General features: G+C 40.6%; 1 protein-coding gene across 2 annotated transcripts in view; it reads right to left on the bottom strand.

The window, feature by feature from the left end:
• PIWIL2 (piwi like RNA-mediated gene silencing 2) overlaps nucleotides 1-17689 on the bottom strand; it is a 69505-nt gene extending 51816 nt beyond the window's left edge. For both annotated transcript variants that reach the window (XM_032389177.1, XM_032389178.1), the window contains exons 1-9: nucleotides 17501-17689; nucleotides 15911-15998; nucleotides 15624-15762; nucleotides 14934-15140; nucleotides 14218-14328; nucleotides 11486-11603; nucleotides 10888-11012; nucleotides 9974-10054; nucleotides 9555-9668 (exon numbers count right to left, since the gene is read on the bottom strand). In XM_032389177.1, coding sequence (XP_032245068.1) covers nucleotides 9555-9668; nucleotides 9974-10054; nucleotides 10888-11012; nucleotides 11486-11603; nucleotides 14218-14328; nucleotides 14934-15140; nucleotides 15624-15762; nucleotides 15911-15998; nucleotides 17501-17689 — 1172 coding nt within the window. The remainder of the gene's footprint in view (nucleotides 1-9554; nucleotides 9669-9973; nucleotides 10055-10887; nucleotides 11013-11485; nucleotides 11604-14217; nucleotides 14329-14933; nucleotides 15141-15623; nucleotides 15763-15910; nucleotides 15999-17500) is intronic.
• Nucleotides 17690-20047: the final 2358 nt, after the last annotated feature.

The raw sequence follows: 20047 nt of genomic DNA, 5'->3' as shown, positions 1-20047 counted from the left end.
GGGTAGATTCTTCAGGAACACCGGTGGTCCCTTGAGAGGTTGTGAGAAGGTGTGAAAAAGGTTCCACAATCAAAAAAGTGGAGTCCATTCTGCAAATTATAACCCTGTTTAGAGACTCACAACATACCTGAGCACCTCAGGCTGCTGAAGAAACATATTTACCTTTATTTACCTCCCATGTATTTAACCACGGATTCCTCCCACTCTTCTCCTTTTAACCTCACTGAATGAACATTTATTGCCATCCTGGGCAATTAGTATCCTGCAGAACTCGTCTTAAGAAAGACTGCAGTAAGTGGTGAAAAACCGTCAGAGAGCTTAAGCAGTTCAACACTGACGACAGAGCCAATGCCTGGGTTCAAATCTCATGTCTTCCACTTACCAGCCTGTGAGACTTTGAGTTACGGCTCTTTGTGCTTTGGTTTCCTCACGTGGAAGTGGGGTCAGGGAAGCACCTAACTTAGTGTTGTGAGAACGCAATGACTTTATATACATGAAGCACTGAGAACTGTCCCTAGCACAGAGAACAGAACTGTGTGTTTGCAGACATCATGTCCATCATTGTCATCAGTGCCTGATACGTGCCAGATGTAGTGTGTGTGTGGCACTTTACTCTGTCGGCAGGTTCAATACAGAGGAGAGATGGCTATAAAGATAGTTCACTGCAAGGGCGCCTTGGTGGCTCAGTTGGTTAAGACTCTGACTCTTGATTTTGGCTCAGGTCATGATCTCAGGGTCGTGAGATCGAGCCTGGTGTCAGGCTCTGTGCTGGGCATGGACCCTGCTTAAGATTCTCTCTCTCCCTCTCCCTCTGCCCCCGTCACTTGTGCGCTCTCTGTCTCAAAAAAATGTAGGTTAACTATATATATGTAGTTGTGGAAGTCAAAAGCAACCACTAGTATAAAATCCATATTCAAACACTTTTAAACTTGTAATTTATTTTCAGAACTCTTAATGACAGTTTTTAATATTCTCTCATCAAATCCTTTTCCCCTAAATCACTGTCTTGCATCAGAAAAGGTAGGAGGTTGACATGGAGGAGGAAGGCACAATCAAGAAAAAAGCTAAAAACGGACCGAGGGACACAGGAGATAAACAATATAGGCCTATGTCTTGTTACTCCAATATTCAACATTGAAAAGAAGATAAAAATCAATGATTTTTAACTGCATCTATTTCACTTTACTTTTTTAAAAAAGATTTTAATTTATTTACTTGAGAGAGAGAGAGAGAGAACCAGTGGGAGCAGAGGGAGAGGGAGAAGCAGATTCGCCGCTGAGCGGGGAGCGACGCGGAACTCGATCCCAGGACCCCGGGATCATGACCTGAGCCAAAGGCAGACGCTCAACCGACTGAGCCACTCAGGTGCCCCTTACTTTGACTTCTATACTGGGATTGAAATAAAAAATTAAAATTAAAAAAACTCATGCTGAAAAAAGCCAGACTGAACAACAAAAAAACAAAAAATGAGTATATACCATATGATTCCACATATAGAAAATTCTAAAAGATGGACACTAATCCCTAGTGGCAGAAAGCAGAACAGTGTTTGCTGCCTATGGTGGACAGAGGAGAACAAAGAAAGAGGTCTGAAAGAGACATGAGTAAATTTTACATGGGCAATGGATATGCTCATTATCTTCACTGTGATGTTATGTTGGTATACAAGTAAGTTAAAACTCATGAAATTGTATACTTTAAATGTATGAGGTTTATTTTGTCAATTGTGCCTTACTAAATCTGAAAAAAGAAAAGAAATTAATGGAATAAAAGATCTCAATGAGATTGAAAGACAGATCAGATTGAGTGTCCAATAATTACTAGTGGCATTTCAAGTTAGTGGGGGAAAAGGATCATTAAAAACCGGGTAAGAGGGGCGCCTGGGTGGCTCAGTCGTTAAGCGTCTGCCTTCGGCTCGGGTCATGATCCTGGGGTCCTGGGATCGAGCCCCGCATCGGGCTCCCTGCTCGGCGGGAGGCCTGCTTCTCCCTCTCCCACTCCCCCTGCTTGTGTTACCTCCCTAGCTGTCTCTCTCTCTGTCAAATAAATAAATAAAATCTTTAAAAAAAAAAAAAAAAAACCGGGTAAGAAGGGTGTCTGAGTGGCTCAGTCGGTTAAGCATCTGCCTTAGGCTCAGATCATGATATGAGGGTCCTGGGATCAAGTCTCGCATTGAACCCCTGCTCACCGGGGAGCCTGCTTCTCCCTCTCCCTCTGCCATTCCCCCCAACTTGTGCTCTCTGGCTCTATCTCTCTGTCAAATAAATAAATAAAAAATCTTAAAAAAAAAAAAGTATAAGAATTGGGGCACCCAGGTGGCACAGTCAGGTAAGCGTCCAACTCTTGGTTTCAGCTCAGGTTGTGATCTCAGGGTCATGGGATTAAGCACTGCATCAGGCTCTGTGCTCAGTGCACAGTCTCCTTAAGATTCTCTCTCCCTCTGCCCTTACCCCCCTTCACATGCGCTCGCATGCTCTCTCTCTCTCTCTCAAATAAATAAATCTTTAAAAAAAAAACACATGTTTAGGGGTGCTTGGGTGGCTCAGTCGGTAAAATGTCTGCCTTTGGCTCAGGTCATGATCCTGGAGTCCCGGGATCGAGCCCCGCATCAGGCTCCCTGCTCAGCGGGGAGTCTACTTCTCCCACTGCTCCTCACCCTGCTCATGCTCTCTCTCAAATAAATAAAATCTTTAAAAAAAAAAAAGTTTAAAAAAATGGCTAAGAATACTTGTTATCCATTTAAAAAATAAATTCTTGGGGGACGCCTGGGTGGCTCAGTCGGTTAAGCGGCTGCCTTCAGCTCAGGTCATGATCCCAGGGTCCTGGGATTGAGTCCCACATCGGGCTCCTTTGCTCAGAGGAGAGCCTGCTTCTCCTCCCTCTGCCTGCCGCTCTCCCTGCTTGTGGTCTGTCTCTCTCTCTCTGACAAATAAATAAATAAAATCTCTTAAAAAATTTTTTAAAAATAACAAATTCTTCATCAATTTAACATTAACGTGTGAGAAATAAAACAATAAAATCAGGTGAAAATATAAACATTCATGTGTTCCTGGCAATTAAAAAATGACAAACTTTGTAAAAGATATATTGTTTTGTAGCCATGGTAACAAGTAGCCATAAAATCCAGTTTTGTTTTTTTTTAAGATTTTATTATTCATTTGAGAGAGAGAGTGAGCAGGGGGAGGTTCAGGGGGAGAGGGAGAAGCAGACTCCCTGCTGAGCAGGGAGCCCAACACGGGGCTCCATCCCAGGAGCCCGGGCACAAGACCTGAGCCAAAGGCAGATGCTTAACCGACTGAGCCACCCAGGCGTCCCCATAAAATCCAGTTTTATTTATTTATTTATTTTTAAAAGATTTTTTATTTATTTATTTGACAGAGAGAGACAGTCAGAGAGGGAACACAAGCAGAGGGAGTGGGAGAGGGAGAAGCAGGCTTCCCGCAGAGCAGGGAGCCTGATGTGGGGCTCGATCCCAGGACCCTGGGACCATGACCTGAGCCGAAGGCAGATGCTTAACGACTGAGCCACCCAGGCGCCCCTAAAATCCAGTTTTAAACCTGCTTAATACGTCTGTATCAACTCACCTCAGCAAACCTACTTTTGTAAGCTATCCAACCAGAGTCATCCCCTTGTTTCTGTAAATTGGCCAATCAGGGAAGAACTTAATCCAACAAGCATCCCAGAGAGGAGTACTACTCAATCAACAACAGACTACCTGAGCAACCATGTTTGTGCTGCTTGCCCCGCTGCAAGACTGCTGTCCTGAACTCCATACCTCTCCAGTATTCTCTATAAGATCAGCAGTCTCTTCTCACTGCAGGAAGCAGTAAATCAGCAGCCTTCTCTTTATTTCAGAGAGAACAGCGGTCTCATCATCCTTTGACAATTCTGGAGCTCTCACCACGGTAACTGTGGAAGCTCTTCCTTGGCAACACTCCAGGAGTTTCAGACCCACAGATGCACTCACTGGGCCCCTTGTGCTTAACTCCATTTGTCCTTCAGATCTGCTGCCAGTGAGTCAATCCCAACAACTAGTTGAGCTCAAACTAGTTTCATTAGGCTTTAGCTGCTTATCTAATGAGCTTTCAGGTTAGAAGTCATTGTTTGGACCCAGGTCTTTGTATGAGGTCTCTGGGCTTTTTGTTTTGAAGGAATACCACTTGAAAATTATTTTTGCCCTTAACTTGATTTCTCTCCATCTGCTTACTTTGCTTTTGCTGTTATTTGTCTATATTCATAAGATTTTTTCATGTGTTTTTGTTTTGCCCTGCATTTCCTTCTTTCTGTTAAATGTACAAGAGAGTGTTCTGTAGGGAATGCATGGAGGCATAAGCCAGATAAGCCTCCAAACCAAGCCAATCTATTCCTAAGACATCATAGTTGGAGGTCCATTTGATCAGAGACCAATTGGTAAAAAAGCAAGTGGTCAAACGTTAGGAAGGCTCTTCTTGTCTTTTCAATTTGTGAAAGAAGATCACTGTGTTTATTTAGTTCAAATTCCAGGGTCAGGGATAGTTGGGTCACTGATCTCATTCATGGCCCTTCCTATCTGTGTTTGGAACCTGAAATACAGTTCACAAACACACATCCTTAGACAACTATAGTGCTTCTCCTTCTTGTTTGTCATATGTTTGCCTATGCCAAGCTCTCAACCTCCCTGGGAGAATTTCTACTTCCAATATAAAGGTGTACCATAGTCCTAATTCTGGCACTTTCCTTAGTAAAAGGCAAAAAATATTTTAAGTTAAAATTACAACATCCAAAGTGCACACAGAACATTCTCCAGTAGAGAGCATATGCTGGATCATTAAACAAACCTCAATGAATATAAAAGGATAGAATAATACAAAGTAAGTTCTCTGTTCACAACAGAAGAAATTCAGGAAACTCACATACATGTGGAAAGTAAACAACACACTCCCTTAAATCATCAAGCGGTCAAATAAGAAATCACAAGGGAAATTAGAAAATACTCCGAGTTAGATGTAAATGAAAACACAACATACCAGAACATATGGGATACAGCTACAGCATTACTTACAGGGAAATTTATAGCTGTAAAAGCCTATATTAAAAAGAAAAAATATCCCAAATAAACTAACCTTTCACCTTATGACACTGGAAAGAGAAGAAGAGCAAACTAAACCTTAAGTATGCAAAAGGAAGGAAATAATGAGTATAAGAGTGGGAATTAATAGAAAACAGAAAAATACAGTCAACAAAACCAAACACTGGCTTTTTGAAAAGGTCAACACTGATAAACCTTTAGCTAGACCACCTATGAAAAAAGGAGACTCAGATTTCTAAAATCTGGGATGAAAGAGGGGGTGGGCTCACAGAAATAAAAAGAACTGTAGAGGAACCCTTTGAACGTTAGTATGCCAACAAATTAGATAACCTAAATGAACTGGACAAACTCCTAGAAAAACACAGATCACCAAAACTGACCCAAAAATAAATAGAAAATCAGAATAAATATCTAACAATACAAAAATTAAATTAGTAATTTAAAAACTGTACACAAAGAAAAACCAAAACCCAGATGGCTTCTCTGTCAAATTTCTCTACCAGGCATCCACAGGAAAATGAATTCCAATCCTTCATAAACTCTCTCAAAAAAACAGAAGAGGAAGGGAATACTTCCCAACTCTTTCTATAAAGCCAATATTACCCAGATATCAACACGAGACAAAGGTATCACAAGAAAAATACAGATATCACTTAGGAATATAGAAAAAAATCCTCAACAAAATATAAGCAAACCCAAACCAGCAACATGCAGAAAAAAATTATACGCCACAAACAAGTGGGATTTATCCCAGGAATGCAAGGTTGATTCAATATTGAAAAATCAATTTAAAAAGCAGAATTTTTTTTTTAAATGATCAAAACCCAATTTCCTTTCATGATAAGAACACTCAATAAACTAGGAATAAAATGGAATTTCCTCAATCTGAAAAAGGGCATCTACAGAAAACTCACAGCTAATACACTTAATGGTGAAAGACTGGATGGATATTTTTTCCCTAAGATCAGGAAAAGGACAAGGATGTGCACTCTCACCACTCCCCTCCCCCCCCACCGTTGAATTGTCTTTATTAACAAAGGGAATATCCAAGGCCACTCCTCCATTGAGGAGGGGCGGGGTCAAGGCTTTTTTTTTTCCCTCACTTTCACCATGCCCATTCAACATTGTACTAGAGGTCCTAGCAGAATAATTCAGCAAGAAAAAGAAATAAAAGAGATCCAGATTGGAAAAGAAGAAGTAAAAAGTATCTTTATTTGCAGATGACATGATCTCCTATATAGAAAATCCCACAGAATCCATGAATAAACTGTTTTAACTAATAAATGACTTCAAAGGGGTTATGGGATACAAGATTGATATAAAAAAAAAATCAGTTGTTTTTCTCTACACTTGCGACAAACCGAAAATGAAATTTTAAAAAAATCCATTTACAAATGCATCAAAAGAATAAAATACTTAGGAATAATTGCAAAACTTGTACTCTGAAATCTACAAAACACTGTTGAATTAGTGGTAAGTACATACAAAATTATGTACTTAGAAAATGAAAAGCTAATTTTATATCCAAAATAAGCAATTGTGCAGAAAACAAAACCAATCCTACATATACTACATAACTCACCCATAAATAGCTTTTGTGTAGTTATAATAAAATATGACAATAACTTTCATGAAAGTAAAACTTTAATAAAAATAAATTTCAATAAATGGAAAAATATGCCATTATTTGTGAATAGGAAGATTCACTGAACAGTCTCCCCAGTTGATGCCAATTGACTTTTTTTCTTGTTTTCATTAAATTATTCAAAGGATCACATGCAAGAATAAATGGGTGGCATTTACTATGAAAATTCTGAAAACAGGATTCCTTGACAAATATTAAAAGCTAATAAAATTACAATAACTAAAACACAGCATCACATTGATTTTAACCACTGGATCAAAATGAAATATTCAGAAGTAAATCAAAGTACTTTAACATATGATAAAGATAGTGATTTAAATCTAAAAAAAAATGTTTTCCAATAAACTGTGAGATAGTCCCAAGGCAATCATGATGATCCCAACGTCACATCAAGATAAATTCCAGAAGGTGTAAAACATCAGAAAAAATAAAACATAAAATAAGTTAGACCTATCTAAGAAGAAAAGCAAAGCAGAGACCATAAAGAAAGAAATAGTGCATTTGAAGACATCTACTCTTATTTAGCAAATATTCTTGAACACTTACTAGATGCTAGGAATCAACTAGAGCTGGATGTACTGTCAGAAAAAGAGACATGGCCCCCACCATCAAGGAGAGACAGTCTAGGAAAGATAGAATAATTACAAATTCACCCAAAAAAAGTGAGCCATTCTCAACCTCTCTCTTTATCTCACACCCCACGTCCAGCCAGGACACTGAGCACTACTTTCACAATTTATCCAGGAGCCAACCACTTCTCGCCACCTCCACTGCTGCCATCTTCATGCCTCCCCTGGATTCCTGGTAGGTCTCCCCACTTCTATTCCCACCCTTCCAACTCTCTCCCCCATGCAGCAATGGGAGGGATCCTTTTACAATTTAAGCCACATCATGTTACTCCTTGGCCATAAATCCTATGCTTCACTCAAAGTAAAAGCTAAAATCCTTACAATAGCCTTTCAAAGCTCTATACTGTCATCTCCTCCACCTTCCCCACACTTCCACTGCTCTTGCCTAGTCACCCTGGCTTCCCTGCCACTCCCTGAATGAGCCAGGCATATTTCTGTCTTTTAAAGGCCTTTACTCTGGCTGTCCCTCTGTCAAAAAGCTCCTTCGCCCATGTATTCACCTGGCTAACTCAACTCCTTCAAGTGTTGGCTCGAATGAACTTGGTCACTCTACTTAAAGTTATAGCTCTCCACCCTCCCCCACCCCACTCCTGGTACTCCTGATCTCTCCTACTCTGTGTTCCACTTTTTCTTCCTTCCAAAGCTCTCAACACTTCTAGTATACTATACAATTCACTTATCTTGTTTATTTATTGTTTATGTACCCGACTACAACGTAAACTCCATGAGGAGAGAGATCTTTGTTATGTTAACTGATATGTCCCAAGACTCTGGTATACAACAGGAGCTCAATAAATGCATATGAAGGAATGAATCAATTCATTAGATAAGCAAAGATTTATAAGCCTGATAACACCTAGTAGTTGTACACAGCTGGTGGAAAAATGAACTAAGTAAGTGTTCTAGAGGGTAATCTGTCAATGTATATTTAAGTATCTTTTTTTAAAAAGATTTTATTTGAGAGACAGAGCATGTGAGACAGAGAGAGTGCACGAGCAGGGGGAGGGGCACAGAAAGAGGGAGAAGCAGATTCCCCACTGAGCAGGGAGCCCGATGTGGGGCTCGATCCCAAGATCCCGGGACCATGATCTGAGCCGAAGGCAGACACCTAACGCTTAACTGACTGAAACACCCAGGCACCCTTATATTTAAGTATCTTATTATAGCAAATATTTTCTTAAAGTCTTTAAAATGTTAAGCCTTTTCATTAAGTAATTCCACTTCTAAGTACATAGCCTTAAAAAAAGAATCAGTGATGGACACAGATTTATCTATAAAATGGGATTTCATGAAGCCATTACAAATTAATCACATCTATATTTACTATAGTAAGTGATTTACTAAAATAACACATTTTTTTTACATTTATTTATTTATTCCAGAGAGAGAGGGAGGGAGAGAAATCCTCAAGCAGACTCCCCTCTGAGCACAAAGCCTGAAATGGGGCTCAAGTCCACAACCCTGAGATCATGACCTGAGCCGAAACCAAGAGTTGGATGCTTAACTGACTGAGTCACCCAGGTGCCCCTATAATAACGCATTTAAACAAAAATTCAGGGTGTGTGTGTATTAAACCAAGGCTTCTTAACCAGAGAGTTAAATACAATTCCTCCTCAGGGCACCTCGGTGGTGCAGTTCGTTAAACGTCTGACTCTTGGTTTCGGCTCAGGTTGTGATCTCAGGGTCGTGAGATTGAGCCCCGAGTTGGTCTCCATGCTCATTGTGGAGTCTGCTTGAGGATTTCTCTCTCTCCCTCACCCTCTGCCCCTCCTGCTTGTAAGCTCTCTCTTTCAGCGAAATAAATAAATCTTTAAAAAAAATACAATTCCTCCTCAAATATAACAGGTCTCTATTCAAATGCCTATCTCTGCAAGACTTACATACATTTAGTATCCTTAATCTGTTCTACAATTTTTAAAACATTTTATTTATTTGACAGAGAGAGAGATAGTGAGAGCAGGAACACAAGCAGGGGCAGTGGGAGAGGGAGAAGCAGGCTTCCCGCGGAGCAGGGAGCCTGATGTGGGGCTCGATCCCAGGACCCTGGGATCATGACCTGAGCCGAAGGCAGACGCTCAACGACTGAGCCACCCAGGTGTCCCTGTTCTACAATTTAAAACCTAAACAGAACAATGGCCAATCTGTATTCAGCTATTACTGAACTTTCAGAAAATCGTTAGCTTGTTAAAAGTAAATCCCACCATTCACTCACATGACATCCAGTACTGAATCATTCCGAATGACCTTATGCGAGACATCAGCTAGGAGAAAAAGACCTCCATCTGTCCTTCGGATGCTAGCTGCATAGCCTGGCCAGATCTGCAACCTGAAGAGACAAGTGAGCTTTACCTCAGGGTTCTAAAAAAACCACAGATACTTCCATGCCCCCATTTGAAACAGCTGAGCCAATACCGCCCCCCTCCCCAGTAACAGTGAGAAAGCACCATGAAACAAAGTAAATAAACATCATTGTGAACTTACTAAAAAACTAAACTATGGAACAGATTTAACTGATAAATTATATTCACAGTCATAAAATACTGCTGAGATTTCTGTACTACATATGGTAATCACAATGAAAAATTTCTTTCCAGAACATTCCAAAGTGAGGAAAAGAAGAACACCACTGACCTGTGTTGCTGTAGTACCATAGCACTTGTAGGGTCATAAAAGTTTCTCCCCACAAGCTTCATATCTAAAAGTTTCATTACCCTGAAATGAAGAGCAAAAATGGGTCTTCTAGAGAATAATTAAAAAAATTCAAGCTCTACTACTCTTAACTATATTTTCCTTTTGAAGCCTAAAGTGTCAAAATTATTGGTGCCCTTTGCACAATATAGCTTTTATGCTGAGAACACCGTTGCCAGAAGAAAAAGAAAAATTATCATTTATCTTGAGGTATATACAACTGACAATAGCTTGTCCTACGTACCAGGTGACCAAAAACCGAGCTGATTTCCCAGGTTCAATTTACATTATTTTTCACCATTAACTAAAAAGAATGCAAGAGAGTCAATTTCTGTTTGTAAAGATCAGTCTGACATAAGAAGTTGTGTTCGTTCCTGGCAGTTCAACTTACTAGGTAGAAATTATGTTCTGTGTTTCATTTAAAAAGAGGTGGTGTAGGAATAAGTTTTATGAAAATTTGCGTCTTATAAAAAGTAAAAAAAAATTATGAGCTGTCTGAATCCAAAAATCAAGGGATGTGGAAAAAAATTCTTCCAGCATAAATTTTTGCACCCTACCACTTTGAGTAGCCCCATCAGTAACACCATGAAATTATGCAATATAAACATCTGCTTGATGGAATCCGAATGATTCCAAAGGAACCCAACCAGCCACCTCAAATCTACCTTCATTATCCCCAAATCTGGCTAATCACTTGACATAATTTTTCCATAAGTTAGCCTCAATACCATCTATTTATTTATTAAATGTTTCTAAACTCCGATTTATATGTGCGTGGTATACCACCATCCAAGCTCCTTGAAGAGCACTGTTACTAATATAAGACTGAGATTAAAGAAAATAAGCTGTTTTCTCACCGACGGAAAACAACATTGTAGAAGGGAATGCACAAGTCAGAACAGGGCTCCAGGATCTTTGTCAACTGAATCTTAATGCTGATATCTGTGCCATCAGTTTTCCTTTGACTTTTTAGCTCAAGAACCTAACAAATAAATATATGCAAGTAAAAAAAAAAAAAATGACAAAACTACCAAGCCCTAATCTAATCCAACTGTGTTCTAGAAAACACTAAAATGTCTTACATATATTTTCTACTTTCCCCTCATTTTGCTGTTCACACTGGGCCAAATCATAGCATGACAACTAGGATTTAAGAAAAGATTTGGTAAGAGGACTGACTAGCAATAGATCCCTTCCCATTTGAAATCTTAAACCATTCTCTGTCACTGAGGTCAAAGGCTTCCAACCACTCCTCTTATGTGAGAAGGAACTTCTTGAAGAATTCAAACGAAAAAGTTTCTTAGTCTGACATTTCTTTGTTATGGAAAAGCCTGTCTTTCTTTAAGGACTAGGAAAGTACAACTCAAATATCAGGATGTCTATGATTTCCTACCACTCAAAGCACCAGAACTCTCTTAGGTTTCATTCCAAAATATATTTCCTATTTAGTCTTACTTGTTGAAGCTTAATAGGCAGATAGAGAATGGATCCATCAAAAGCAGTAACGTTTCCAGTGACAGCTTGATGGTCCTTCAACATGCCAAACCTCATGCTTTTGCACTCCACATTAGGGCTAGAAAACAATAAAGAGAATTTACTTCAATTTGCTCAAATGGCAGGCAGTCTTTATTACCCGTTTAATAGGTTTGGTAGAGAACCAGTCACTTGTAACTACTGCCCCATCTAGTGGTCATATTAAAATTCAAATATACCTGACTACAAAAGGAATTTCAACCCAAGAATACCTGCCCACAGGAAAAAAAAAGAAACTGTAATTCCACCACCCAAAGACAACTGCCTTAACATTTCAGCGTATGTTCTTCCCGATTTTAGACAAGAGATCAGAAAACTTTCTCAGTAAAGGGCCTGATAGCAAGTATTTTAGGCTTTATAGGCCATAGAGTCTCCACTCAACTTGGCCAACATGCACGAAAGCATCATGGACAATATGTAAACCAATGAACCTGGTTATGTTCCAGTAAAGTTTTATTACAGAACAGGCAGATTTGCCCTGCAGGACAGCCATATTTTGCCAATCCCTGATCTAGAGTCTGCAAAAATACATACTTTAAAAATAACTTTTTAAAAACAGGATTTTACTCCAACTATTTTTCACTTGTGGCAATTTCTACTTTTTATTGATTGTCACAAATCTTACAGCTTTAAAAAGCCCCAGTAGCTACTTGGTACAATGGCTGTCCCATTTCATATCAGTAACACACACCCCTGTTGTACAACTGGAAAGTTTAAACAAATCTAAGGCTCAAAAGGGTTAAGTATGTTCAAGTACATGATGAAAGATTAAAAAATCAAGTGGTAATCCAATATAGCTGTCCCCAAAACTAAACACTCATATGCTAGTATAACATTTCAAAATGCTTCTCCAAAAATTCATCTACATGAATGGCACTATGCCCTAAACACAGTATTTAAAATTGTCTCTCTGGACTTCCTTCACATAATACAAGGAAGCCACACGATAACCAGTCCACTATAATACATCTTCTCAGTATCCTCTCAATGGTCTGGCATGCTCTTTATATTGTGGCTTCAAAGGTCCAGATCTACCATCTTGAAATTTACAGAATCCATGTCTTCTCCACTGTCCAGTCAATGCAGAGGCCTGTAAAGACTCACACTCCTTTCTGCTTCATTAACATTTGTCAATCCATTTCCAGAGAAAGGGTTCTTCCCTCTCATTAATGCTCATCTGTTTCCTTTACATTCCAGAGCAGGCTCATTTCCACTACCCTCCCTTCTCAGGGGTTCAATTTCACCCTCTTTTTTTTTTTTTTTTTAATTTATTCATTTGAGACAGAGAGATACAGAGAGAGAGAGAGAGTAGGAGCAGTGGGGAGAGGCAGAGGGAGAGGGAGAAGCAGACTCCCCACTGAGCAGGGAGCCTGATGCGGGGCTCGATCCCAGGACCTGGAGATCATGACCTGAGCCGAAGGCAGACACTTAACGACTGAGCCACCCAGGCGCCCCTTCACCCTCTTTTTTAGCTCCTTCTCTTCACCTGCCACATGTGCTCAGCTTTAAAGCAATTACTCTCTTTATCGTTCCATTTCTCATTTCTCACATACTTTTTAAATAAGCGGCCAGTTCACTGGCTATTTCCAATCGCCTGTGCTCTCCTTGGTTCTTTTAGTCTAGTTTTTTTTCTCCCTAACTCTAACAAATCTAGTGGAAAATCAACAAGGGTTTCTTCAGAGTAAATTCAGTAACTTTTTTTCCTGTGGCCAAAGTCAACCACCTCTTCCTCATTCAAAGGAGCCCTTCCTTTGGTCTTTATAATCTGTTTTCAAGGTATTTCCCCCTAACTGTTCCTTTCTTTTCTCTTTCACTCCACTTACTCCTCTTATACATCTGTGCTTCAAAAATTCAGTCTTCCATCTTCCTATTTTCTCTCCACAGATACTCCAAATCACTCATTCATTTTCACACTTCCAGCTAATATCCTCCAGCTAATGACTCTCCTGAGATTTTAAGCAGGTGTGGAGCCCAACGCAGGGCTTGAACCCACAACCCTGAGATCACGACCTAAGCTGAGATCAACACCTAAGCTGAGATCAAGAGTTGGGACACTTAACCAGCTGAGCCACCCAAGTGCTCCCTTCCTGAGATTTGAAAAGAGAACACAAACTAACATGAATTCTTAATTTTTAAGAAGTATGAGAAACCCTGAAATTATTGATATAAGATTAAAGTTATTCTCTCTGATTTTCTCACCCTCAAATTTCACCCTAGACGGTCACTGGAGAGCCATCATGGTATGAGACTTATGCAAGGAGGATCCAGGTTTTGTGGGGTATGGGTCTTACACCAGTGTGTGTGTGGATCTCTCTTTAAGAAGAAGAATACAAAATTACAGATACAAAATAAGTTAAAAGGTTATGGAAGGGGTCTATGCAAGTAAAAGGCCCTGACCTTAAGCTTCATCAACTTCACAGTAAATCCACCTTACAGGTGTATAAAATGGCACCTATTAAGTTAAAATTGGAAATGGTAATATAGCTAAACACAAATAATGTTAACCTTAAATTTATCACAAGGATCTGAGTTTGTGCATTATTGTGGAGGGACGTTCATCAGGAATCACACAGAAAAATACCCAGTTATTCCAGGGAAACGATTTCATTACTGTTCTCTAAGAAGTGAATATGGAGAAAAAAAGTTGTGAATACCTGAAAGTCACATGATACTGATAAACTGCTTCATTATGACACTGTATTTTGATAAGGTTCAATCCCAAAGACTGAGGTGTTCCTTTTGAGCCTTGCTTTACAAAAAGCTCTCTGGAAAATATACAAAAGCACACATATATACCAAAAACAAAAATGCAAACAACTCACGCCACAAAAAAATTAAAGAGAAAAAGAACACTGAGAGAAGTAATATTTTACACTTAGCTTTCACAAGTGACACAAAAGCAAGCTTTGAAAGCTAGAAGCTAAGTTCTTAGCAATCTCTAATTGGAGAAGTAAGATCACCCTCTTTGCCCTGGTAATATCAATGGAATAATTGAGGCCAGGTAACTAAGAACACAAAAATTAGTTCCACCAAGAAAGATGAACTGCTGCAATATCTTTCCTAGATAATTTCCTAATCTTCGATGTGACAAAAAACTGGCTATGTCTGAATTGAGAAGGAAATGAAAAATCATTTGAGTCTACTCTCTGGTACATTCTATCTAAACCATCAACCCCATTTCACTTCATCAGGAATTATCCCACCTCTTTGTCATTCTCCTCACTGGCAAAAACCCAAAAAACAAAATAAACAACCCTGCAGTACCTACCACCCACAAAGACTTTTAGACACAACAGAAACAGCGTTTACAATATTATAAGGCCTCCTCCCACATCATTATCAAGCAGAGAAGGCGGTGCTCCAGACTTACTTGTCCTTGTGTTCTACAGTCCCAAGTAGAGGGTGATCCAGAGGGTGACGTGAGGATGGGGGCAGAGGTGGTGGTGATGATAGCTGGGTAGGATCCCGAGAAGTTAGGCTGAGAGCACCAGGAGCCTTGTATACTCCTCTGCCTATACCACCAGTTGCTCTTCCCAAAGGTAATAAAGATGTATCCAAATTCCCTCTTCCAAGCATTCTGAAATGTTGAAAAGAAAAGCAAATCAGGACTTTCTCAGCCATGTTCCTATCTAAATGATTCCTCCAAGTCTACATTCTTTTCCTGAAGGAAAAGGGGACCCAAACCTTGGGATTCTCTTCAGATGCAAATACGCCTACACGACTCATTTGCTAATTGCTATTCATACTGACTCTCAAGGCCAATTTCCATGGCAGAATTGAGGTGGAAGAGTGAATCAGCCAGGTTAAAGAACCACCACAATCAGGTTAACTTAACAGGGCAAATGGAGTTGTAAACTGCCCAGCAGAGAACTACTTTTTACCCTTTTCCAATGACTGACGGGAGCAGTGGCTGCTGATTATTCTTGGAAAACATCCATTCTTTAATATAAAACCATGTATTGTTTATAAGATAATACGACCCTTTTCAGAGTTTCCGTTTGGGCTTATAGAGATATTTCATCTGAATTTGACACTTACCCTTGAAGGCAACTTTACCCACCTATTCCAACCAACGCAGGCCTCTGCTATCTTGCTATCCCCAGCTGCCAACATGGAAGGATCCAGAAATGTGGGATGGAGTTCTTCTTTGTCCTTGCGCACCATACTGGTAGACAAGCCTCGACCTAAAATGCCTCTACCTGAATGGAAGGGCCAAAACCCAACTGTAACTGTGAGTTGAAGGTGTTGTAAAGTAGTTATTTTTGACGATAAATTGTATGAATTTAAGAACAAAGAAATCATACATACATACTCCCACACCTTTTTACAAATTAGTTTTCCACATACCTAATGGAGGCACTTCCCGTTTCAAAGGGGTCTGGGACACTGTCTCAAGGCCCAGTCCTCGGAACATAGAGACCAAACCTACAGATTCCTATGGAAAGTTAATGAGTAGAGTTATTAAAAAATGTATTTCGACAGTTATTCTAAGATGTAGAATGCTTTTCATTTCTAAGATGAAATAACAGTGTTATTTCAATGACTGCAAGTGACACACATTCTGTAACACACGTAGTGAAGTGTTTAAGAAGACATAAGAATGATGTTTCTAACAAGACACCCAGAAACACTGATGGCTTTCTTAAAGCCTTGGTGAGTAATAAAAATCATCTTTGAATTCTATACATGTTATAAGAATAAAGGACAAAAATACCTCATAAAAATTATTTAAGCAGTTTTTTTAGAGGGGGGAGGGGCAGATGGAGAGAGGGAGAGAATGAGAATCTCAAGCAGATTCCACACCCAGCACAGAGCCCAACACTGGGCTCCATCTCACAACCCTGAGATCATGACCTGAGCTGAAATCAAGAGTTGGAGCTTAACCAACTGAGCTACCCAGGTGCCCCTTTAAGTAGTTTTCATAAACACTTTCAATAAACACTCTTAATACTTATAACAATCTCATCTTAGGTTTTTAAGCGTAAATACAGGTACAGTCCATGATTTGATGTACAAAATAACAAAGTGCAATTTTTCTAGTTTGTTTCCTATACACCCAAGGTAAGAGGGAACACTGTACCAGTTAATAAATTTTCAGAAAAAAAATGGACCATTTAAAAGTACCTGAGGTTGGGTTTTTTTAAAATAACCTCCAACAAAACTGGCTACTGTTTTCCTGTGGCAGTCTTGAAAGTTTAATGTTATTACACCAATTAGGGCTGTCACATATAGACTCAAGCAAGTCATCGGAGAAAAAATACAACATAATGTCATCTTTTCTTCTGCCTACATAACATTACATTTGACACTGTCTACTCTACTTAAAATTGCCATAACTGCATTATCCAGTTCTTCCTATATTTGTTAACTCTTTATTCTTTGAGATTTCTTAATTATAGACAAATACCATTCTTAAAATTACTACATAATTAGAAGATTAAGAATGCACATACATGCAATTGTACACACATTAGAAGCAATAGCTGAGGATCTTTTTCTTTAAGATTTGGGCAAAGAGCCCTCTAAAAGGAACCTTCTTAAGAATTATTACCTCAGAAGCAGGAGTGGCTGCTAATACCATAGAGCCAAACCCAACACAAAAATCTAAACACTTAAAAGCCATATCTTCAAACCTGCCATTTATGTATGTATGTTTATTTATATCTATAGAAGCTAGAGGACTGAGGTCTATACCCAAGTCTATCTAGCATTCTTTATGACGCACTTTTTCTAAACTCACAACTCTAGGATTTGAAACATATGCCCAGAATGCAACTAAGAAAAACAAAAACAAAAACAAAACCCAACCAATCAACCAACCAAAAAAGCCCAAATCTTTTTTTTTTTTTCATATAGGGCTTCACAGTTATTTGAAATCTGTTATTTCCTCTGATGATAAGCTGAATGCTGCTACTATGCATCCAGACATGGTCTTACCCTTTGTGCTGGCCCACTCCGTGGGCTTGGTTCCCCTGGCTTTCCAAACACATGGCCTCTGCTTGCAGGTCCTGCCCTGCCCAGAGCTGAGTCCAAAGGTTTAGGAGCTTGCGGCCAAGAGCCTGGCATCCGTACACACTGAGACAGGTGCACAGAAGAGCCCCTGAAGGGTGGTCGGACAGGATCCATTGAAAGGCTGCAGAGGATACGGGTGTCGATCTTGTTCTGATCAATTACCTGCCGGCATTTTATAAAGATTAAAGATTCCTAATTGTTTTCCTTTTCCTTCAAGACAGACTCACAAAGCATTAAAAACATAGTTTCCTTAGGTCATACCAGTAATACGACCAACCTCCTATATCATATTCACTTCTAAAGCTCTATTTAGCCTGGAATATTCTAAATACTCTCCATCAGCAAGCCCTTAAAAGCCAAGCTCTCACCAAAGTTACTTATATTTTCTACCCAAACAGCCTCTCAGAGAACTTGGTCCTGTAAGTTAACTGCCTGTTGTACAGTAAACACTTTTTATGTATGAACATGATTTTGGTTTATGAGCAAGTTCACAGTTACCATAGCCGTATTACAAAATTATTCTGTCAGTAAATATTTATGGATTTTGCTTTGTTTTTGGTCCATCTTTCCTCTACTAGAGTCCTAATTTTTTTTCCTAATCTATTTTCACTTTACACTATTCCATCTTCCCCTTCATCTCCGTAGTTGCTTCTCTGAATCTTTATCCAATTCCTCTCTATAAAACTCTTCTTTCAAACTCTATCAGAACTGAGGTCTCTAGGATGTAGACCCTTTTGCTTTGAGCTTGCAATACCTGCTGAGTCTCACAGGTGACATTTAACACCCTTTGCGCACCCAGGTAACTAGGGATGAGGCTCTTCCTGCTCCTCAAATCTCAGGACCACTAAGCGTCTTCAAAATCACTTTATAACCTATAGAATTCAGGAGTCCTTCTTTAAAGAGCTCCCTTCACTGCCCTGACCTACTCGTGGTCCCCAAAGAATCCTTAACTGACAAATAAACCTCTTCTTAACTTTTGCAAACCTGCCTTAAGCATTAGCTACAAAAAATCAGGCCATCTATGTAAAGACAGGACTGACAGAAATCCTAAGTCAATACTACAGGTGGAAGTAGTTCAGGATCTGGCAAAAAAATTTTTTCAATTTTTAACTAGACTATCCTCTTTTACACAAAAATGGCAGGATATGCCACCCTTCCCTAAAGGCTACAGTAACTCTAGTGCTTAAACTCCTTTTCAGTTAGCCTGGCCTCTTTGCTCACATCTTCCCAGCACCACCCAAAGAATCAGTTGCCTAACTGGTACACACTGAGGGGCGCTTTGACACCTACCAATTACAAGATCTCTGGCATCCTCCCTTCTCCACTCCTCCCTCACCTCCATCATCACTGCTATGGATTCTGGCCCCTCCTCCAGAAGGCCCTCCCTTAATGTGGACTTCCTCCTTTGATTAGTTAGCAGAGAGCTGGCTGACTAGAATGTGCAACAGGGAAAGGCCCGGGGCCAGGCCTGTCTTCCCCACCTCTCCAGGTGCCAGCTCTGGGCTGAGGCACTATGACTGGGGGCCTAACCAGAAGGAAAGCCCCGGAGGGCAAATCCTTCCCCCCTCCATCCCAGAGGAAAGTCCCAAAACCAATAGCTTTGCTGGGGTTCCCACCCACTGTTGCCATCCAAATAACACTCAGACCCAGCAGGAGTCCCCTCTCTCCTTGGGCCACAACCTTTATACCTTCTCCAGGTCCTGCGTTCCTCCTACATACCCGGTGTCAAATAACGACTTCCCGCCCCAGGCCCGGCCCCACCCAGGGCCCACAGTCTCTCGCGCCTGGGGTGGGGGTGGGGGCTGGGGTGGGGGGGGGGGGGGGGGGGTGGGGGGCGGAGGGTCCGCACTGGGCCGGAAGGATCCCCGCTCGCTACCGCAGGCTTGAGCGAGAGCCCACTCGGCCTGCACGGGGGCTACCTGGGCCTCCCTGGCCTTCCAAACCTCCGTTCTGTCCACACAGGAGGCTCGAGCCGTCGCCAGGTTCCGCTGAGCGTCAGCGGAATACCGCACTCGACGCACCGACACGCCGAAAGGCCCATATGCTCCAGTCCAATTTCCGGTCCTCTCGCGGGGCCTCAGGGGCTGACCCCATTGGCCAAACGATACGCCACTCACAGGATGCCTCCATCTCATTGGCTCGTCTGTGAAAAGAACCTCTCCCTTTCTAGCAGCTTCGTTCTACAGAAGATTCATCCCCAAAAGGGTGTTTGAAATGGGGATCCGGAAGTTAGGAGTAAGCCTAAGTATTAAATGTATTATGTTTCTAAGATCTGGACTCTGTTCTGTGGGCAACTCCCATAAAAAAATTTGCTCAGGGATGCCCGCGTGGCTCAGTCCGTTAAGTGTCTGCCTTCGGCTCAGGTCATGATCCCAGGACTCTGGGATCGAGTCCCCTATCGGGCTCCTTGCTCAGCAGGGAGTCTGCTTCTCTTTCTGCCTGCTGCTCCTCCTACTTCTGTGCGCTCTCTGT

This window comes from Phoca vitulina, unplaced genomic scaffold, assembly GCF_004348235.1.
Source record: "Phoca vitulina isolate PV1807 unplaced genomic scaffold, GSC_HSeal_1.0 scaffold53, whole genome shotgun sequence".
NCBI classification, from domain to species: domain Eukaryota; kingdom Metazoa; phylum Chordata; class Mammalia; order Carnivora; family Phocidae; genus Phoca; species Phoca vitulina.
The sequence above is the reverse complement of the archived record's forward strand: the minus strand, read 5'-3'. Positions and strand labels throughout refer to the sequence as shown.